This window comes from Aptenodytes forsteri, unplaced genomic scaffold (assembly GCF_000699145.1).
Source record: "Aptenodytes forsteri isolate BGI_AS27 unplaced genomic scaffold, ASM69914v1 Scaffold120, whole genome shotgun sequence".
In the NCBI taxonomy this organism is placed as follows: domain Eukaryota; kingdom Metazoa; phylum Chordata; class Aves; order Sphenisciformes; family Spheniscidae; genus Aptenodytes; species Aptenodytes forsteri.
The window spans coordinates 1,831,151-1,854,858 of record NW_008795938.1 but is presented as its reverse complement, the minus strand read 5'-3'; the positions used below and the strand labels follow the sequence as shown (position 1 = coordinate 1,854,858).

The following is a 23,708-nucleotide window of genomic DNA, read 5'->3' as shown; positions in this document are numbered from 1 at the left end:
GAGGCACCTCCCCTGGTAGGCTCGCTTACCAGCTGTGTCAGGAAGTTGTCTTCCACACACTCCAGGAACCTCCTAGACTGCTTCCTCTCTGCCGTGTTGTATTTCCAGCAGACGTCCGGGAAGTTGAAGTCCCCCACGAGAACAAGGGCTAGCGATTGAGAGACTTCTGCCAGCCGCTTGTAGAACGCTTCATCCACCCCTTCATCCTGGTTGGGTGGCCTATAACAGACTCCCAGCAGGATATCTGCCTCATTGGCCTTCCCCCTCATCCTTACCCATAAGCATTCAACCGTAGCATTGATTTGGCAAACCACATTAGTTAGTGGTTAACATTAAGGACAAATGTAAGTCCTTAATGTAAGTCCAAGAATGCTCTGCTGACTAGGAGTTTACACAGAGATACAGGGCCTCAGTCATACCAGCTGCCGACCAGTTAACCATTGTGCTAAATATGCATATTCCGTCTAGTTGTGTAAATATGCATATTCCTTCTTTCTAAAAAAACCCACAGGTAGAAACTCTTAGGTACTATAACAGGAAAATTAGGTATGTGCTTAAACTCAAATCTCAGACTGAAACAGCTCATAACTTGTGACTTGAGGACATTGGACTGTTCTGCAAAAAATCAGTTGGTGCAGTTGTGCTAATTATAGGGAGAAAGTGTTCTGAAGTTGTCGGACTTCTTAGCATAGGCTCTGCTTTTTGGCTTTTAAAATAATTCCTTGGAATTTACTTTTGAACAAGCAGATCCAAAGCTATTCTTGGCTTAAATGTTATCTAAAGAAAACATGCTCAGTATATTTTACCTTTGATCTTACTGAGGAGTACAGTACCATCCCTCTGCATTAGTGTGCCCTAGTATAATCCAAGATTACACATAGATTATGTACAGCATGCTTTCAATGTCACGAAAATTTAAAAAAATAGAAGCAACTCTAGGTTTGTAAATTCTAGAATTCTGTATAATCTAGAATCATAAGTACAATACAAAAAAATATAATTGACACAAAACCAGTCATAGTAAAGTAGCTATTCAGGAAAGTTGCTGCCTCATTAGTTCATGCTAATTTGCAGAACCATGATCAAGTCACGTGAACAATCAGAACTATCAGATTAACAATTCAGAATTTTTAACAAGTTGCCCTAACTAGATTTTTTCTCCTTTTCCCTGCATCCTTTCTCTCTCTTTCGCCTTCTCTTGCAACTACATACTTACTTGCTTGCTGCCTTTCCTACATCCTAAAATATTTTCATTTCTTCTCTAACACTTCTGTTAAAGAACAACATAGTGGTTTGCTTTTTGCCCTGACACTCTGCAGAAGTCCTTGTCATGTCTCTTTGTCACCCACAGTGTACTGATTCTTCACTTACTTCTCAAGAGAGGGAAACAGTAGGTGAAGGGAGAGGACAGAGGTAAGAACTTGGGCTTGTTTGCAGTTTTACAGACTTATGCCTGACCCCTTCTTCCCTCCCTCCCCATCAATACTTTAAAAGTCATTCCCATTCATGTTGTGTGCACGCACACGCTGGGAGAAATTACAGGCGCTCTGCTCCAGGTTGCCTTGACAACTTCAAGGCATCCCTGTGTGTGAGGACCGGTGGCACAGCAAAGTTTCCCAGGCCCCCCGGGGAAGGGGAGGGCAGAGGAAGAGAGGAGGCAGAGATGCTGGAGCCAGCAGCCCGTGTGGAGGAGAGAGCAGCAAGCAGTATGAAAAGGGCACATACATCTCCCACGGGACAACGGGAGTTTTGCTGCCTGGCTGTGAAAGGACACACTGAGGATACAATGGTCTGTGACACATGAAAGCTTTGGAATGAACTTTATTGCTTCTCCATTAAGGACCCTTCCAGAGTCCCATTCAGCTCCAAGAAATCTTGTCAACATCTTAAAATGTAATGAAAACAAACCCCTTCATTTTCTCATGTTCTAAAAACAGATTTTAAATATTTTTTTAGATAATTCTTGTTGTTGGTATGCTGGAAGCTTTTGCAGTTTTGGCCCTGGATGGTACCGAGTGTCCCTCTTGTGAGTTCCCTGAGTTCCCATTAACTTCAGTGGGAGGGAAGGCTGCCCAGCAGCTCCCCAGTAAGGGCTCTCTGAGGTGAGAACTTGCTTCCTCCTCATATAGCTTTTGTTCATACTTAGGCCTGTCATCCCTCTGCTTTGAATGCCACGAGTGGTTAGAGTTCAAGAAGAGAGGAATTGCTGTTCCCTACTTTCAAGCTGAGAAGTCATTTATATAATAAGCAAGAGCAGGAATGAGACTGAGCAACCTAAAATAAGGGGCCATGTAGCCACAGCCAGAGTGCATAATAGGAAACCAAGCTGGAAAGAGCTTATAAAGAAAAGAGCATGACTCTTGCTCCCTGACATATCACTTACACATGGTTCACCACTCAATCCCAGAATCAGTCCAAGAAAGAAATAGGATCACAAGCTCTAATCCTTCAACACAGCAATCTTTAGTGGTAGGATATGCCCTACACTGACTCCTAGTGATTTTTGGAGTGTAGGAGACTCAACCTAGTAGCAAGTGTGGAGTACAAAGAAAGATCAGGCTTGATTAAAGCAGGAAGCATGTATGCCTGCGAACCCTCTAGACTGACAGCGCTCAGCATCTGCTCCTGAATCTATTACTGGGCAAGGGCAGGATACTGGGAACTGACTGATTTAACATCTGTGCATTTCCAAACCTTCCCACCAAACTATATAGGTTAACCTTTTCATGCTCAGGATGTAAACCAAGTTTAAAGCTGATCTTACCTAAAATGAAAAAATACACAGCCCATTGCTGCTACTTTAGAAATAGCAAGCAAGAACATGAAACAGCAATTAAAATATACAAAGATAAAGTTGACTGGACTAGTATGCATGCATTCATTTTTCACTTTTTAAATTACACTTCATTTTAAGTTACATACTGATATTTTAAAAATAAAATTTGTAACAAATGCTGAAATAAACATTGTACAACTCAGTAGCAGATCTGAAATTCTCCAAAAATTATTAACTTTACTTTTATGCCTTGGTTTATTATATTTGCATTATTTTGCGTTTGCATTATTTTGAGGACTCTAATAAAATAACCGATCCTCTATCCACCGACAAGAGGGCTACGGGACTTACTTCCTGTTTGTAAAGATAAGAAAATTATTACTTGGTAGTATCTACCATTTTCCTCACAGAATTTCAAAACATAAATGTAAACTTACCACAAGCATTATCATCCAGTTTTACAGATGGAAAAGCTGAGCAGAGAAATGAAGGATTGAATGCTTCAAATGTTGGATTTCCATTTTCAGTTTCTTACTGTGCCAGTAACACTTTGTTCTTCCACTACAACGACACGTGTAAATCAAGCAATTCAGGGTACAAATCTAGTGATCTCCCTTTGCAATTCATTTTGTGGGCACAAATCTTACTGGCTCTAATGGCTTCTGCCAAAAGGACAACAAACACTAGTTGAAATGAAAGGGTAAGTATGAAGCATGTGATTGGTTTTATACTCTGAACATTTGATCAGAGCCTGGAACACAGCCTTGATCTCAGTTACATCAGTGACTAGAGTACTTTCACTGTAACTCCAGTAGCACATATTTCCTCCTTTAGAAGATAGACAGAAGTACAATATATATACAATGATTTGAGAAAACATTTAGTTTTGCCAGGTCATGATTCCAGTTTTATGTTTCTGTATTATTTATATTCATGCAGTCCTGTTGTCTTGTTTTATATGCTTTACCCTCTGAGACAGGTACCCACAGCAGAAGTTGGTCAACTTTCATTGTATTTTATATGTTCAAAGATGGCATCTAGATAAATGCGTGGGCAATCCACAGAAGACTGGATTAGACAGTGCCATAAAAGGGTCCATGGGAGGAGATAATAAAGCAAAGAGATCCTTTCCTGACCTCTTTTTCCATTCTACGCTTTGAAAGCTTGATTCCAACAGGAAGCATCAGCACTGTTTTGAGACAGATGGTGTCGCCCTCCAGATGAAGTATGGGGAAGTTATTGACTACTTGAAATTTTAAGAAGGAGCAAAGGGGCATTTTAAGGAGAAGAATACTAACTGCACCTGCTTGGAAAGAGAAAAAGCATTTCCATTTCTGACAGTCCTTATGAGATACTCCTTCTCAGAGTTTCAAACCTCTTTCCCTGGCAGAACTGAACCTTCATTTAAAAAAGACGGTGCCGCCCTGTTGGTGCCATCTGATGAACAAACATTTTAGCAGATGCCATAGTGAGCACCCCAGTATTCACATTAGATCAGATGCATTAAGACGAGCCAAGAATTAGGATTAATGTCGCAAGTTTTGCAAAGCTTATAAAAGACTCTAAATGCTTATTCATACAACAGTAAGGATTTTCTGAAACAAACTAACAGCATTTAATCTGTTTTAAACTCCCATGGCTTGGGACAGAGGTAAACTGAGGTCATGCCATTAGGGATTGAAGAAAACTCTTTGTACACATTAATTGTAGCAAACATTATCAACATTACTTGAGAGTACTCTGTTTTCTTTCTTACCATCACAAATTCAGTGCAGCACATTTCTAAGGTACATTTTTCAGACTACGGTAACTATGCTAATCAAAAACCATGAATTGGCTCACTGGAATATAGGGAGTGACACACTGCATCAGACCAATAATCTTTGCTTTTAACAAGTGTTAACAAAGCACAGAAAGCTGTAACTCTTGTAATAGAAAATTATATAATAACAAACATTAGGGGTGGGATGGGAAGACAGTGGCAGTACAAGCCGCAAAAGAGGGCCAACTCTTACCTTGGGTAGCTTAAAATGTACTCGTCATCAATACTCTTCCCACAAAACCATTTTCATCATGCTGAGTTTATACTCTTTACTCACAACTGTATGAGGTGAATATCCTTGTGCTTAAATTTACTAGGAATTGCTGCCCTGGATAGTAAAGCATCAGGGAAGATGGGAGTCCGAGCAGTAGTCTACTACATGAGTACTACGATCATTGCTGTACTGATTGGTATAATCATTGTGGTCATCATCCACCCTGGGAAAGGTACTAAAGAAAACATGCACAGAGAAGGCAAAATTGTGCAAGTGACAGCAGCAGATGCCTTTCTTGATTTAATCAGGTATGGCTATGATATTGCACATTTTCTGTACCAATAGCAACAACAGTAATACCTAGATGCACACGAGAACAAAAGTAGAGAATTTTAGACAGTGACTACATAAACTAGCCAAATTTCTTTCAACTATGTGATACCAGTATCTCTAACCCCTGCAACGCTACAAAAGAATACATGGATTTATTTTCAAATCAAGCTGTTGCAAAGGAAGAAACTGCTTTTAATATTCAAAGAAAGATTCTTTCTTTCACACACAAAAGAAAGACTTCTGTTCTGCTATCTGCATGGGTCTTTTGCCCTCCTTCCATAGCACAATCCTTATTACCAAATTCCTCTGCTTTCCTTTACTTCCAACTTTCAACAGTTTTCTTACTTCACTTGAATCCCTGATTTAGCTATTCATCTTAATTTTGCATTGTAGCTGCCAATCTGGGTGCATCTACGCAACTTGTTAAATTGTATGGATGGGAAATAAATTCCAAGAACAGGCAAGTAAAATGCTTGAAATAGAGGGGCACAGATATAAAATCTTGTTTTCTCCTTACTCAGAGACTCTGCAATGCCTCTTTTATAGAGCTAATATGTCACAGATGTATTCCAGGGAGTAGGGAAGCTGAGGTTTTGAACTCGGGAGCTTTTCCACAGGTAAAGCCACCAAAATTTTGTGTTCCACTAACCCATTTGGAGAAGCCAGAGACATGGAGAAAGGCCTCCAAGAGTCATGCTGCCAGGAAGGGGGACTTCAGAAAGACCCATGAAGAGGTTTGCACTCAGATTCCTCAAGATTTATTCAGTTAGGCTGCTTCTAATTCCCTCAGAAATGTCACCATTCTGGAAAGCAAAGAAACAAACCCCCATATGTAACAAGTATACACACACATATATATGTGTATATGTTATTACTAAAGAATACTCAGACTTCAGAAATACTTATTTCTTAATCACAACAAGACTCTAAATTGAGTGATAAATGTCATGATGTACTAGGCTATGTGACCGCAAAAATTGTTTGAGAAGTAGAAATGCATTAAATATTAATAACATCTTTATTAATCTGGATTCAGAAAACATTAATAAATACAAAATTAAAAGTCAGCACTGACCCACAGAGCTTTGTTCATTTGGTAATTTAGCTAATATGCTGCTCCATAACCAGACCTGCTATACAATATTGGATACAGAGATTGCAATTGCCAGGATCTATCCAACCCTATTACATTTCGTCCTGATAAAGCTAACCAGGCCAATGCTATATGCAAAGCTCTACTCACTGTATACATAATTACATATTTGTCTTAGGATTCCTTTGAAAATTAGCTGGTCAATTCTTTTATTAACTGTGCCCCTACTTAAGATATTACTAGATTCTTACTACTTCTCATGTTATTTTCTTTCTTTTTCACAGAAATATGTTCCCTCCAAATCTGGTGGAAGCGTGCTTTAAACAGGTAAAAATGTGTTGTTATTTCCAACTAAAACATTACAAAGTAAGAAATTGAAATGTAATAGCATTTTCTTTAGGAATATCACTTACTTGTACTTACAGCAGAAACAAATCTTAGGTATGCTGCCAGCTGTCAAAAAAACCCAAACCAAACCAACCAAATCTGTGCTTTGTTTTCAATAATATTGTCTCAGTGTTTGCTATGAGAAGTGAAGAAAACACACCTGGCACAGCAAATCAAAAAATAAGTTTTTCAAAATGCCAAATTCTTAAGGCTACAGAAAGCTTCATTGAAGCCAATACAGAATTTACTTTTCAGAAACAGTGTTATGTTAAATTGGGAGATACTGACATATGCACCATCTGTAAAAAGACTGGAAGATATTCAAGAATGCCATGTGAGAAATGTGCATAGGTTCAAAACAGAGGAAACAATTTTGTAGACATCAGTAACAAAATCAAACTAGGGGACTTCCTGCCACCTATGGTAGGAGTGCATAGGAATGCTCTTTCTATGTTGCTTCCCAAATTCCTCTATCATTAGCCTGGTCTTAACCTTAACTGTTCTATGGAGAAAATAATAGTAACTAGTTACATTCCTTTTTTAAAAGGAGGACATTATAGATTCAGTGTATTATGTGTATTTCCATAATCTAATTGCTACATATTGACCCCACAGACAATCGTGAACTGATATTATTTACCAGTTATTACTGCAGCAATAAAAAAAAGCTGCAATGTGGAGGTCAAGAAGCAAGAGGATAAAGTAGAAACTTTCCAAAGTCCAGCTGAGTTACATCTTGCACAAGAATTGAAAAGAAACAGTAACATTTTCTTTAGTTATATAAACAAAGACCAAAAAAAACCAGTGACTTTCTAGATTAAAGATTTAGTCAAGATTAAAGATAAACTAGACCCAGGTCCAAAACCAACAAATGCTATGCCTCTGTTTTCAGTAAGGATGATGATGAACTCAGGACAGTGATGCAGAAAAGCAGTATGGAAATACAAAAGTCTGTATCTAAACTAGAAACAAAATTCAAAGAAATTAATGTAATAAAGTCAGGGAATGACATCATCTTTATCTCAAAATAATGAAAGAATTGGGCATAAAGTTACAGATCTAGCAGCAAGTATGTTTAATAAATCTCTCAAGCTGGGAAGTTATCTGTAACTGGTGAAAGCAATCATAGTGCCTTTAAAATTGCAATTTCAAAAAGATTTGGGAATTGATTTAAGCAGTTAATAACCCATTAGCTTGATCTTGGTTGTAGTGAAGGATATAAGTACTTTGAAGGAAAGAGCAAAGACTTTGTAATAAATGAAAATGAAAAATACATGAGAAAAAAGGTAAAGAATAACAAAGGTTTCTGAAACACAGATTGTACCACAATAAACTCCCATCTTTCTTCCACAAGATTACTCATTTTCTTCTTTTTTTTTCTTTTTTTTTTGTGCCACAGAAGTGCAATGGATCTAATCTCTTTGGACTTCTGTAACACAGAGGTTTTAATATGAGGGAAGTGAAATAGTTGAGCAGAGGATAAGATTATTGTAAGAATTGTAAAATTTGTGGAGATAGCAATGGAAGTTGCTGAAGGACTGGGCATACCTCAATTTATATTTTTATGAATGACATTGCTGTAAGACACGCACAATGAAATGTACAGATGACAGGAAAGTCCAAGCACTTTGTATTGAGATATCTAACAAATGCCAAAGAAGGTGGTATGTCCTGGCACACTGTGACTATAAAGTCACAACAACAAAGTGAATTGGCTCTTGCAGACATTGGCACGTTTGGTTATCTCCTTGTAGCTCTTCATCACATGTGAAATAAACATTTAGAAATTAGCAGTAATTTCTGCTTTGAGATGGGAGGTCATCATCAGAAAGAAAAAAAAAAAATTGAAACCCCTCTAATTCAGCTCTAGGATATATTAGGTGACATAACTCCAAGAGAGGAAATCAAACCAGTGAAATGTGACTGTCTAGAATACTGAGTATATTCGGGTCATTACATTCATAGGAAGATTAATGCAAAATGAGCACAATCGAGAGAGGAGTTGATGGGATTATCAAAAGAACACAGCGTATAAAGCAAAAAAGCTTGATTTAAAAACTATTCAGGTACAAAAACCAAAGTGGGAACAGAGCTGTATAAGATAAAGGAAAATGTTTATACAAGAAGAAATGGAAATCACTATGACTGAATTTAAAGTGGGAATTAGTAAGATTTTTAACCTTCATTACCTAAAAAGTGAGGTCCTGGAAAAATCTTCAATTAGGAGTCGTGGGAACAAACTACCTCATCAGTTTTAAGATAGAGCTTGAAAAATTCTTTTGATAAAGTATCCCACAGCAACAGGAAACTTGACTCAGTGACTAGCAGTCCTAAATCTATGTTCTTAATTAAAGATGTCCTGTAGATTCTGCTTACATTAAGTATATTGTATTTCTCACGTGCTTTACAGCTTAAAGGATTTCCAAAAAATGGTTCAAAAAACAGTAAATGTTTAATGAAAGTTTTTTCTGATTTTCAGCAGCAGCTATGCTTACTGGAGCACCAGGATTTTAAATCTGTCATACTGATGCTATTACCTTTTGAATCAAGTACCAAAACCTAGATTTTTAGGTATAAATTATTTTGTTGTAGCAGGTTTGTTAAACTAAAAACATTTTACAAAAGAAATAAGTATGTGTAAGATTCATAGGTATCCAGATGACTTTGTACATCTGACTCCATAACTTTCTTTTCAAAAGTTTACATCAGGTTTTTCATGTTTCTTAGAAGATTTATGAAGAAGGATGATCCATCTGGCACGAGTCTGGTTCTGTAACACCATGTTTGCTGGCCCAAACACAAACCACACTACTACTCATAGTTGTCCACACTCAAAGGCGTAATACTGATTCACAGCTTTGCACACCTGGAAACCATCACTGGCCTATGCACTCCACATTCAGATCACATCTTTTGATATATTAGGTGTTCACATTCTGTCTTATAGCATCTTTAGGCAGGCTTCTTTCCTGACAGAGATCTGCATTGGAACGCACTGGAAGATTTTTCTTTCTTTCTCACCATAGCCAGCAGACAGGTCCTCCAATGACTGTGTTAGTACTCACAGCAAGTTTTGAACTTGTTACTTTCCCCATCAATAGCAAGCACATCCCAAATCAGCTCCACTAACACACAAGACCAACTATCATTTCCAAAGTTTTTAACCTCAAAAGGTCAACTATTACTCAAATTTTGTAACACCAAGATGTGGAAAATTGTACTTTCCTTTGCATAATTAATTTTAGTGAAGTAAAGTTAGTTTTCTGGATGTGGAATTGCTCTCCTGCAAAATGAAATGGAGCTGTGTGGGTAACCAAGGTGGGCATGGCTTCTAGTCGGAGTTGGAAAAGCTTTTATAGGATTGCTGCTGGGAGAAGAAGAGTCATGAAGGAAGACTCGACCTTAGGACTTATTTAGGAAGGATCTTCCTAAATTTTCTACTGTTCCTCATTCAGTCTTCTGGTCCTTTGGATTCCCTTTCCTGTTCTTCTTTCCCAGCAAGTCTGTGAGGCAAGAAAGCTGCTCCTCTTGCTGCTTCTTCTCCTCCTCCTCCTTCTTTGTACATTTTCTTCCCCAGAAACAGGAAGAGTGGTGGAAGAAAATGCATCTTCCTCTCCAAAAAGGACCTCCCATTGTGGAACCCAGAAGCCAGGAAGAGTCCCTGTAGGAGAGAATGCGAGCCCATGGAAAAGCTAAAGAAATCCTTTCATTCAAACCTTTCAGCTGAGAATCAGCAGAACCATTTCAGGTTTAGCTGGTGGCATTCAGCCCCATGCCCCAGGAAAGGCTATGGGGACAAAGAGCCACTGTTGTCTAGCAGGTCAAGTTAAGAAGAATAAACTGGAAAATGTTGGGCTTTAGCTTCGTTCTGTTCTTCACTAGTTAGTCCCTCTCTCCCTGTGAAAGATCAAAGTACTGTTGGCACTCTGTCTCTATCAGGATCTCCTCCAATTAAATCTGTGGCAGATAGGGATCACTGGAAACAGCAGATTGTTAATCCAAACAGCATACTTTCTGATGCTAGATATTTCTATACGACATATGTTGCTACCTTCATTATGCACTGATCATTTGGGGGCTTTTGTGATTTTTATCAGTAACAGGAGAATCTGAAAAGACTGACTGCAGATAAATATTCCACACTTACCTAAAACTAGATTACTAGTTTTCAAAATTTTCTCTGTACCACTATATTCACGCCCAGTTTAGGGATATCTAAAGAAATCTTTCGATTTATCTTTCAGCTCTGGCCATTATCTCTTCATTTCTCTTTGCTAAATTAAAAATGCTATCTAGCCTGGGGCTAAGCAGTGATAAGCAGTCTGCTTGTTAAGCAGATACTGCTTTTTAACTGCTTGTTCTTTGTGCTGTGCTCTGGGGATACATCAAAAGACAAAAGAAACACAAGTGAACTCGGGACATCAAGAGAAACAGAATCACTCTAACGATTTGGGGAGGGTCATTCTGTTGTGAATAGGTGGAATCTGATGCCAGCTGAAGTTTAAAGAACTGGAAAAGTGCATCTGATAACTGTGTTTCTTCTGAGCTTTTTTTAATTAAATATTCTTTCCTGAACACATCCTTACCAAGGGGATTGGAAGTGTTAATCACACATCCAGACATGAATACTAACTAATATATGCTGTCTATTCCTCGTGGTAATTTTGGCTAGTTAAGATATATTTTAACCTGTGTCATCAGCTCTTCTGCAAACAATTTAGAATGCTTTCACACATGTCCATATGGAAAGGAAAGAAAAAATTAGGAAGATGGGATATCACTGCCTTATTTTAATTTCTTTTTGTTTTTTCAGGCTTGCATTTAAGCAAACTTGTTGCTTTTAAAATCATCATTCACTAAAAACTACATCATCATACAGACTTAGCACAGACAGTGCTAATTGTACTATCTCAGAGTACTGACAGTAAATTACGTGTTTTCAGAGCAGTTACCCATGCAACTACCTTGTCTGCAAGTTAACCACTGGAATGTGCTACTGCCATGTTATAATGTTGCTTCTTAAAAGTCATGCAATATATTCAAGTCAAATGACTGTGGGTATCTTGTACCACTAATGAAAACAAAATAAAAGCATAAACAACTAATTCATTATATTATGCAATAAAGTAATTATATTGTCTATTTCATCATGAGATAACAATTAAAATTCATTTTGAAGTTGTTCATTAGAACCGTATCTTGCAAAGAAGTCCAGAAATGCCATTATTTTTATATTTTACTTGCAGATAAGGTTGTTCATAGAAAGCTATTAGTATTAATATGTTCCAAATAGTATTTACCCTGCTCCTAATGTGTTCTCTATACATGAACTTAAGGAAAAATTATGAGTATTTTGCATCTAAAATCTTATCAGGCAAAAATACCTCTGCCTGGAGACAAAATGCACCAAACATCCTCAGAAATTACAGGACTTCAGTGACGTTGTGTAGGCCATCACAGATTATCAGTGTAGGTGTGTGGGCTTCTAGTAAAACATAACCAGCTCTTCTGAGACCCTTAAGCCTACAATCTGTTGTATGAGCAGTTTTTCTTTGTCTAATTTCTTCCATTACTGAATGTTGCAAAAGAACAAGGATCTGCAGAATCATAGTGTGATATTAAAATGTCAGTTTGAGCTATATGAACAGCTGATAACTCTGATTCCCACCAAGATAGAGATCTGCGTGAAAGTAGGAATCTCGTAAAAGCTCACAAAATGATTTCTTATCACCAGTTTCTCTGCCGAGCAGTAATAGTCAACTCTGCTATTACCTCATCTATTTCAAAACCTTTGATATTTTCTATCATCTTGAAAGTGGTCTTTCATCCTGTCACTTCCTATAAACAGTCGGCTCTTTCACTGTTCCACACACAGAAAATTTGTTTTGTGGTGGTCAAGAAATCTTGTATTTTGCCTTTAGTGTCATCTGAAAAAGCACTAACAAGAATAAAGCTCAACCTATACTTTTTCCGTAGTAGCTATCTCCTCTGCATTTCCCGTATTTGGTTTTCCTTAATTTCTTTTACTTCAAAGGAACCTTCTCATGACTTCTGATAGACAACTTTGGGCATAAGAAGACAGATACATCCACAGAGTTATCCTTAACCTCATTTAGCAATAATGAAAGAATGGATAGCTCAAGTGACTGTCCCAGAGCAAATAAAGTTGCTCTGATTCCTGTTGCTCAGATTCCCATTTTGAATCTCACTCTAAAAAAACTGTTTCTCCACTGCTCTGGAAGGGGTTCTAGAAAGACTATTCTCCCTAGTAACATTTCTGAATACTTAAGTCTGACCAACAGGGTGAGTCAACAGATAAGATCTACATCTCTGTGTACCAGTTTAGTAGCTGAAATGGAAACAGACTTTGCTAAGTGAGGTCCTAAAATCCGTATTAGACCCCTAAAGAGACTTAAATAATAAAGAATTGAAGGCATCTTCCCGCTGGGACAGAATTCCAGAATCAGCACAAAAAAGAAGGAATATGCTTATTACAACCTAAAATGATTTCTAACTGGGGTTTTTAAAGGTAAGAAACTTTATGTGATTGTGCTTTCTCCCCTGTAGCTGCCCAACTTCTTCTCAGTCCCCTGTTGTAATTTTTGAGCCCAATAGCCAATTCCAACCTGATTTGACATGAGGGGGCCAATTCTCAGGCATATCAAGACCATGCTGCCACTGAAAGAAAAGTGGTTTATGACTTACCTCATGGCCTGTTTGAACAGGCAGCAGCCAACCAGCCAGGCAGCACACGTCTAACACTGTCTAACAGCTGTATCACGTGTTGCTTTTGACCTAGTCAAATAGGTAGGAATGAGAGAAGGACCTGAGGGTAATGGAGGAGAATCGGGACAAAGTCAGTTATGATGTGTCTAGAGAAAGTAGGAAATGAATAGGAAATTTGTTAGGAAATTAGGCTTTAATTCCAGTCCTCATTAAACAGCTTGCTTTTTTATGTTTGTCTAATCTGTACGCCCACAAGTCCAGCCTAATTACACCATTCAAATATTTGTATTAAGGAATTTTTACCTGAGTTTTTTTTCTCCTGAAAAACAGTAATAAAAATATATATGTAACACAATTATCACACCTGTAGAATTTTTACCTGAGTCTCCTGTCTCCTGAAAAACAGTAATAAAAATATATATGTAACACAATTATCACACCTGTACACACACACACACACACAAAAAAAAAGAATTAGAAGTGTTTTATGTACAGTGTTAGGCAGTATTTTAACATTCCTGTCAGGACTGAATTAAAAACCCTTTAGTGAGAACTTCTAGAAAATTTCCATTTCCACTCTAATACCTCTCTGTCACTTAAAGAGGCAATCCCATTGCTCCTTCCCCAGCTGTGTAGTTCCAGTCTCAGTGTTTTGTGCTCTCTGGCATTCATCAGTCAGTGAGCTGATTCACCTCCATAGCCTTTACCCAAAAATGGCCACTTTTTTTGCTTGGTAAGTTTTCTGCCAATTTAAAAAGTAGAATTGGCCCACTGAGAGATCAATCTAGAACTGACACAGAGGAGAAATGATCACAGGTTGGATGTGAGTGGATGAGGGAGTGGAACTGGGCTTTTCCATGTCAGCCAACAGCTGGAACAGCTCAGCTGTCTCCTCTAACCACAGCCCAAATTCTAAAATGTTTTAGCAAATTTCATTTAAAACTCAAGAATATCTGACCTCCATGGAGATTTGTTCTGCTACATCTTATTCAGAAACTTTCCATAAATCTCCTGTAAGCAAGTTTTATTTGAAATTCTGAAAGACTTAAAGCCTTCAGGGAGATACAGCAAATATGTGGAAGGAGTGCATAAAACTATTCAGGTGTGGAAAATAACAGAAAATTAGGTCAGTGTTGATAGATACTGATATTCAGGTTTCCCACTTAGTCATAAGTACTCCATTTCACCCAAATACTTTTGGAGTGCACAACAGTCTCCAGATATTACTAATAATACTACAGCTCCTGGACTTAATATTTGTCTTTTGTTGGCAGGCTCAAAGGAATAAAAATCCAAAGTTGCTGAATAACCTTGACACCAGCATTCCATTGCTTTAATAGGGTATTTAGCATCCTGGGATATATTAGAAACATTTTACTAGTGATATTTAGGATTCTTTGTGTTCAACAGAATTTAATCAGGACAGGGCTGCAGGGCATTTTGAGCCCAGACAGAAATATTCAGGATGCACATTTCTCTTTGGAAAAGCACTAGGTGGTGAAAGACTGGTTTTCAAAGTAGACGTTTAGGAGCATATTGAGATTTTGAAATTGATTTGCCCATTTAGTAATGGAACCATTTAAGGTAAAACCTTTTTCTCAATTAAGAAAAGTGGTAATTTGTTACTGCAAAGCATAGAAAACTAATGGCTTTGCTACAGCAAAGGAAAAAAGAGGTATGTTATATTTAAGTTACTTTCAGTCTAATTTTTTCTAATTCAAAAAGATGAAAAAGTAAGGAAACTCCAGAGCACATGAAAATATTTTCACTAGCCAAAAAAGACTTATTTATTTAACAGTTGGATATATGTTGTTGGGAAAAATAGCAATTTATAAAAATGCAAACTAAGAATCAATTGTTTTGTCACAAAACTCATGAGCATGACAAATCTGTGTCTTTGATTTTGACATCTTTATGAGAAAATGAGTTCTGGAAGCTAAAGATGCAGATTTAGCTCTTGAAGTTAATATGGATTTTTGTTGCTTTCAGGAAAGCCAGGTTTTCACCACAGTACATTTTACCAACAAATATTACACAAAGAATTCAAATGTCCTACAATAGTAATTAGTAAGTTAATGTGTGATTTTTACCTTTGTTTGCTATTTTTGTTTTAACAGTTCAAAACTAACTATGAAAAGAGAATGTTTAAAGTAGATATTCCATCCAATGACACATCCACAGTGGCTTCCATAATAAGTAATGTGTCAGAAGCAATGGAAACCCTCACTCAGATGAAAGAGGAAATAGTTCCTGTTCCAGGTTCTGTAAATGGAGTGAATGCCCTTGGCTTGGTGGTTTTCTCAATAAGCTTTGGCCTGGTGATTGGAAGCATGAAGGAGCAAGGTCAGGCATTAAAAGACTTCTTTGACAGCCTTAATGAGGCTATCATGAGATTGGTAGCTCTAATCATGTGGTAAGTGCCTCTTTGATAAATTCCATTTTAAGTTACTAACAATATTTTTTCATCACAGTCAGGCACTGGATAGCAAGAGTCTGTTTGGCAGGAAGTCAGACAATAAGATCTTAACTACCTTGTAGCTTTTTTCATAAATGAACCCAAGAACTGTAATTCTGTATGTCAATAATTTGCCCAAACATACCTACTCTTTCAGTGTGTTTAGCTTTTGACATGAGAAAAATCAGGATCTATGGCAGAACTTGCTAAGCTTATGCAGAGCCATTCTACGTCTTCATAAAGATAGAGATCACAACAGTGTGCTATCAAAGTTTCCTTATATCCTGACTTCACTAAAGAAAACCAACAAACATCTCCCATAATCTTATTTCTACACAGCAAGACATTGTTATCATTAGTTTCCAACACAACTGGTTCCTGCAGTTGTGTAGTGTATATGTATGTTCTTGCATTGTAGCTGCACTGCTTACACATACACGTAATTTTCCTACTTTCTTTATTGTGTTCAATAGGTAAATAAAACCAGTAACTTTTCCCTCAAACACCAGGTATGAAGTCTTTTCAACAATGAAGATTCATTATTTGCCAGGTACAAGGTTAATTATGAGAAAAAATTATGTCTTGCTGCCTTCTTTACTACAGAAAACAAACAAACAAACAAACAAATCAACTCCAAAAGCCTACCCAAGAGCACACACACATTATGTTGCAGTACTAGATACAAAACTAAAAATATTTTTCCAGTAACTAAAATTCTATTCTGCCAGGAAACATCTATACAAAGCAAAAAATCTTTTCTCCTTCTTTACAAGAACGCTTAAGACGATAAAGCAATGGATGAGAATTGTTACTTCTGAGAAATTCCTACATGGATTTGATGGCTTAAAGTGCAATTGAGATATGCTGGATAAATTTTGTTCTGTGTTAACTTAGTCTGAAAAGACAAGTGGACATTTAGAGAAATAAGGCTATACCAGAAGTCCAGCTGCAGCAGAATTATGTTAGAGTTTTACGCTCAGCACTAGCTCTTTCTTCATCTGTAGCTGTGCTTATCGATAGGAAAAAGCAGATCATACCACCTTTGTTGCTGGCCACAATGCATCTAACCTCTGTCATACAGATGGCTTCATGCTAACGTATTTATCCAGTGCCCCACTGGATAAAATGGGGCACAGCCAGAAGCAGCTTGGAATCATCGGAAGTTATCAGCCTTCTGTGTGGGTTCCTTCCCCAGCAACATGGTAAACAGCACTGGCAAGATAATAGAACTAGGCACTTGGCAGAGTCTACAGCTATGTCAGCTGAGCCTTTGTTCATACAGACAGAATTATAACAGAATTGGCTAAACTAGCTTTTAAATGACACTTGAATTCCAAAGCGAGCTTATCTCCCTACGTGTCTGAAAGGCATGCGATACATCTTGAAACCCTTACTAGATCCTGAATCCAATGGAACCTATCATAAACATTCACTGATGTGGTTTAATCCAGGTTGAACTGTTATAAGTTAAAGAGTTAAACTCTTGAACTGCTTCTGAATGATTGCAGTCATCCTAACAGTGAAATCCTACATTCATCCGTGCATATAAAAACAAATGGTATGGATGGGGGAGTGAATTTCTACTTTGTTCACTACAATACTGATTTGATTTCTTATTTGCAGGTATGCTCCACTTGGAATCCTCTTCTTGATTGCTGGAAAAATTGTTGAGATGGAAGATATGGGTGTGATCGGTGGTCAGCTTGCCATGTATACTGTTACAGTTATCATCGGTTTGCTAATTCATGCGGTCATTGTCCTACCTCTTCTCTACTTCCTGATCACTCGTAAGAACCCTTGGGTATTTATTGGAGGCTTAATCCAGGCATTAGTCACAGCTTTGGGAACATCTTCCAGGTATAATACAATATTTTAAGGCCATATTGTTTTTATAATATTACTGGTTTGAGAAATAATTTTGCCTGATGTAATTGGTTAACTCTGTATTCAAGTATTCGCTTGGGCACTTTATTTCAGTTTCGCTGCTCTCCAATAGAGATAATTATTATCATCATATTGACTTGAACTCTATTTTCTATAAGAATCCCTGAACAGAGATGTAATGAGCCTGTTTGGTGATGCAGACTGTATGGCCAGAACCCTTGTGACTCTGATTAGCCTTGGTGTTTGAGATTTTTAAGTAGTTTGTAATGGCCTCCTCTTAAAGAATGCAGCTGGCAAAGGATGTGCATGGCAAAATGGAGCAGCAAACAGGAAAGTTCAGAGGGGATTCTGAGAGACCTTGAGAGCCCTTATCGGCAGCTGACGTTCTGTGCTCCAAATCCTGATAGCCAGTAATGGATATACAACCTGCAACAGAAATGTCACTTTTGCTCTTTGTTGATGAAGTCACAGGTACATCATATCAATAAAAAAACTGTTTGCATCTATGATGAAAGGAAACATTATTGTAATCAAATATACATTTCTATAACATATGACCTTTCATAAAACATGTTTCATTTTAATAGATTTTAAAAGTGTCTCCTAAAGACAGATGTTTTAAGTCAGACATTCTGTATTACCAAATTCAAGTCCCTGGTGTTTGGGATTATCTTGAAGATCTTGATGAGAAGCTATTGTGACCATTAATGTAGAATCTGATTAAGTTTTGTATAACTGAAAAAGCTCTGGAAGACTTAAAAAAATTATGACAGTACATTAGGGTAGAGAGGGACAATTACTAATTTCACATTTGACATTTGGATGTCAATCCTTGCAAATTTGTTGAATGCCTAAAAGGGAATTCGATTAATAACGATTTTTAAAAGAAGATAATAAAATTAATGCCAGCCAACACAGTTTAAGAGAAAATAAAATTAAACTATAACTTTGGTGGGTAACAGTAATAGTGTTAAGAGGATATGTTCCAGCTTCTGTAAGACATTCCACTTGGCACTGCTCAAGATTCTGAGTGAGAACCTAGATTGATGCAAGAGAGCATACTACACTGCGAGTGGATTTAAAAACTGTTTAAAATTCAGCTGTAAGTTGACTGTCATCAGAGATTTTCTAGCACAATCTTCCACAGCCCTTCTTTACATTTTATCAGTATTTCATTTTATCAATATTGGTAAAGTTTTCAAAGACATGAAAGTCTGTTAAGTAGTCAGCAATGAAGAGGTCACTGAGATAGAGTAATCTGAATTGCTGGGTCTTGAAAAACCTCTTTACTTTGGTGCGATCAGATGTAGAGATACATCTTTAAGAACAAATTGCCCAGGCAGCTATTATAAAATGGCCACCTTATCCCTCCTTCTGAGGCAGTGTCTCTGAAAAGGAACTTGGCATCGTGTGGGCTGAATGGGCACTCCTGTAGCATATGAAGCCAAAATGTTCAGTTGGGTTGGTCTTTAAATGAAATTATCATTTATATCATATTTGGATGTAACAGCAGGGGAACAAGATTAAGAAGTCTATGGGGCCTGGCTGGACAGAGTTAACTTTCTTCATAGCAGCTCGTATGGTGCCGTGTTTTAGATTTGTGACCAAAACAACACTGATCACACAGTGATGTTCTAGCTATTGCTGAACAGTATTTGCACAGTGTCAAGGCCTTCTCTGTTCCTCACTTTGCCCCCGCAGTGAGTAGATTGAGGGGTGAGGAATAGGTTGGGAGGGCACACAACCAGGCACATGACCTGAACTAACCAAAGAGATATTGCATGCCGTATAACATCATGCTCAGCAATAAAAAGGGAAAAGAGGGGATTTCAGGGAGGCTAGCCATCTTTTACTCAGGAACTGGCTGGTCATTGGTCTACCTGTGGGAGGTGGTGAGTGATTGCCTTTGCATCACTTGTTTTGTTTTGTTTTTTTCCCCTCTTCTTCCACTTATCCTTCACTTATTAAACTTTTTTTCTTATCTCAACCCCTGCGTTTTCTTGTTTTTACTGTTCCTTTCCTCTTTGCCTGCCCCACTCAGGGTGTGGGGGTGAGTAAGCGAGTGGCTGTGTGGTGCTTAGCTGCCTACTGGTGTTAACCCACAAGTGGTAAAGTAATGTAATCATCCATCAAAATGCCCTTACCAGGGGAGCCAGCAAATAAATAAGAGAAAACATGCTGTTTACTGAAGGCTTGAATAGCTCAATTTGTAAAACTTCAGGAAAAAAATGCTTAGGGATGATTCAATCATAACTCCATGACATAAAAAATGAGAAGCAGGAATCGTGACAAAATACTGAAGGTAGACACATTCAGACTAGGGACTACATAGACAGTGACAGTAATTAACCATTGGAAAAACTTTCAAAGAGCATTAGGAGAACTTCCATCATTAGAAGTGTTTAAATTCAGCCTTCACATTTTTAAAAAAAATATTCTGGTAGATCACATGAAAATGAAGACAGAACAATCTCTCTTGTCATCATAATGCATGACATTCTCTTCATTCCCTCTCTGTAGAATTTATATATTACCTTCTTTTTTTTTTGTTTCAGTTCTGCAACACTACCTGTTACATTTAAGTGTCTAGAAGAAATAAATGGAGTGGACAAACGAGTTACAAGATTTGTACTCCCAGTTGGTGCTACAATTAATATGGATGGAACTGCTTTATATGAGGCTTTGGCTGCAATTTTCATTGCACAGGTTAACAACTTTGATCTGAACTTTGGGCAGATTATCACAATCAGGTACAGAAGCCATTATTACCTACGTCTAATAAAAGCTAAAAGCACCTTTGTGATGACTCCTTCTTGCTGTTGTATGTGGGATTAAACAAAAGCATCTAGAGCTAAAAACAAGAACTGCTAAAGTAGCTGACTAACTGTAATGATTTACATCTTCTGCACAGATTCAGCACATATTCTCCATTAGGTAAACCTTTAAAAAACTGTAACATGATATACCTATCACTGCACTTAGTAGAGCCAACAAGAACAGACTTTTAAATTTTCTTTCTTAAGAATTCATGTGGCTGTTGGGAGCTATAGACTTACAATTAGTACCAGGTTGTTTATAATGCATGTACAAAGTAATAGCATAAAAGTGTCACAGTGCTAATGCTAGGAGAGGTAGTGTTTTCCTAGTCCTGATGGTCTCAGGATACAAGTAGAGCAAGCTGTGTAAGGAGCAGTAATACCTTTTATTACACCAGCTGATAGAGGTGGAGAAGATAGGTATGTTTTCCAGCACACAAGCCTTCATGTTTGAAACAGAACAACCCACTAAGTAATAACTGATCTGCATTAATTTCATTATGTTACTCAAACAGCTTAAGAGAAAAGGGTGATGGCTACATGTGCAGAAGAAAGAAATGTCAGCAAGAGGAAAGAGGGACACTGTAGGACAGAGAGACACGTATTTATCACTCAGAAACACTGAAAATTCAGATATGGTGAACTGGCGATGTAAAAGATTTTCAAGCAGAAGTGCTTCTCTCCATAAAACCCACCAGCTTAATTCAATATTCATCAACAGAAGGCAAAACTCTGCCTTCACACTCGAGGCAATAGTTCCACATTCATTAGTACGAGAGCTGCTCCCTGCCAAATCACCTGACAAAACAAATTCTTCCTAAACCAGGTGTGAACAAGCATATTTCTATCAAGTTACTAGACTGTATGATTCAAGGTTTCTGGCAGCTTTCTGTTTTCTGATGGCAGAATGCCAACTGCTGGAGGATAGATACTTCACCTGGCATGAAGTTGTAGCGAGATTGACAGAGAACAAAAGTTCTTGCATTAGATCTGCCAGGACAAAATTACCTCTTCAGCTTTTCTTTTAACATGTTTGAGCTTGTGGAGTGAGTTTGTTCAATGGGTGGGGGCATGTAGCTATAATGTTTTTGTCTGGCCCTTACCATCTAATAGGGGATTTACCACTTAACAAAATCATGTTTCGAGGTTTCTGGATAAAGGTTTAGTGTAAACATTTTGGATTAAGATCCGCACTCCCCTGCAGCTATGCAGTATTCAGGTAAGGGACTGGGCTCATCTTTTTATTTACTACTGAGCAAATGCCTTCTTGCTTCATATCTGGTTTTAATGTCTGCCAGATGATAAGCAGAGTTTATTATGGAAGTCAATTAATTGCTCTTGCCATCTCTTTGCACAGCATCACAGCTACAGCTGCCAGTATTGGCGCTGCAGGCATTCCTCAAGCTGGACTGGTCACCATGGTCATTGTGCTTACATCAGTAGGTTTGCCTACAGATGATATCACTCTTATCATTGCAGTGGACTGGTTCTTGTAAGTATTTTTATGGAGTCACTAAGGGCTTAGACCATATTTAGAAGTGCAACAGCCAGGGACATTCTGGCAATACTGCAATCAGTGGTGTACTTCTTTTGCTGTAGAAGGCAGTTGGAAAGAAGTGTTAAAAAGAATCACAATTTCTTGCAATTAATATATTTTCTTAGAGCAGATGGTGAGGAGTGTTACCTAATAGTTCCTCTTGCATGCAAAAGGGTTACTTAGAAACCAGGATCCTTAGGGTACTAAGAAAACTTTCAGACACACTGTAATTAAATTAGCAAAGAATTGCTTTAGTCTTCTATTTTTTGTAGGATGGCAACGAAAACCTTTCCATCAATCAGGCTCAGAGCTGGTTCAGACCCGACCCAGTTCATTGCAGCCCTGCTGACTAATCTAGGAAAGGTTCATGTCTACCCCATGGACACAGAAATGAAAAACAGTTGTGTTAACTCTCTTATCCAGCCACCACAATATATTGCCCCTCAGTTTTTCCATTCCTCTGTCTGTAGAAGACTAACTGACACCTGTAGGTATATGGGGAAATCCCTTAGCTCCAGGAACTAAATCAAAGGCAGAAGGTTTCCTCTGACCTCTATTTCATCTAACCCCTATTAGTTACAGTTTGCAGAGGCTTTTACCCTTCAGTCTTCTCAAGTGATCCCTGCAAGAAGTTGCTTGTGTTGTTATCAGAACATAAAGTCTTCAAATGATTATCTAACCACATGCCCACTGCCTTATGTAGGTGGACGCTTATTGAATTAACAGTGCCAGTTGTTCCTCATCAAGCTGCCTCCTACATCTGGGCATAGCCCTCTAAGAAGGCTGAATTGTTGTAGTTTAATTTGAATTATTTCAGCAGAATTCCACCCTAAACTACTGACCCTAACAAAGTAGATTCTCATTGGCTTACATGTTCAGAGGATATAAACCCAAACCACCAGAGTATAGAAATGCCTCCGAGAAGCACCTGCCATACGCTCCCTTTGTCGTCCTCATCAGACGGCTGTTTCTTGCTGTGAAGTTGCCAAGAGTATTAACACATTTTGTGACTCCAAATCCTAGTATATTTGTTAATTTCTGTTGAAGAAATCATGGCATTAACTGTTCAGATAAATGAATATACATAAAATAGCTGAATCTTCTAGTAGCTCTTTAAAGTCCATTTTAACAGCTAGTCTGCATGCTTCCCTGAACAAGTGGTGAAATCAAGGCTAACTTACTATTTCTCCTTAGGGATCGTCTCCGTACCACTACCAATGTCTTGGGAGACTCCATCGGAGCAGGAATTGTTGAACATTTATCACGGCATGAGCTGAAGAACAGGGATGCTGAAATGGGTAATTCTGTGATAGAGGAGAATGAAATGAAGAAACCATACCAACTGATCTCACAAGAAAATGAGAGTGAGAAACCATTAGATAGTGAAACCAAGATGTAGGGTAAAGAAAGCATGAGACCAACACTACAAGTGGCGAAAACACACACTTTTTCCAGCCATTTATATCTTGAATTCACCAAGTTCACTTATTCCTTGTTTTCTCCCTTTATGCTAGCACTGGAAAGAATTAATGAAAATATATTCCAAATTAGCAGTGATCATGGTATATGTTGGCTTCCCACTTAAAAAAAATTAACAGGCAACAACACTGGTCCTGCTAGACATGTGCTAACTGAGGATAAAAAAAGAGAGATTGTCAATTAAAT

General features: G+C 37.9%; 1 protein-coding gene across 4 annotated transcripts in view; it reads left to right on the top strand.

Annotated features, from left to right (window-relative positions):
• SLC1A3 (solute carrier family 1 member 3) overlaps positions 1 to 23,442 on the top strand; it is a 67,470-nt gene extending 44,028 nt beyond the window's left edge. For 2 of the 4 annotated variants that reach the window (XM_009285167.1, XM_009285165.2), the window contains 7 exons: positions 4,916 to 5,120; positions 6,523 to 6,565; positions 15,469 to 15,764; positions 17,430 to 17,663; positions 20,246 to 20,440; positions 21,864 to 21,998; positions 23,238 to 23,442. In XM_009285167.1, coding sequence (XP_009283442.1) covers positions 4,916 to 5,120; positions 6,523 to 6,565; positions 15,469 to 15,764; positions 17,430 to 17,663; positions 20,246 to 20,440; positions 21,864 to 21,998; positions 23,238 to 23,442 — 1,313 coding nt within the window. The remainder of the gene's footprint in view (positions 1 to 4,915; positions 5,121 to 6,522; positions 6,566 to 15,468; positions 15,765 to 17,429; positions 17,664 to 20,245; positions 20,441 to 21,863; positions 21,999 to 23,237) is intronic. The other 2 variants (XM_009285166.1, XM_009285168.1) reach the window with 2 other exon arrangements.
• The last annotated feature ends 266 nt before the right edge of the window (positions 23,443 to 23,708 follow it).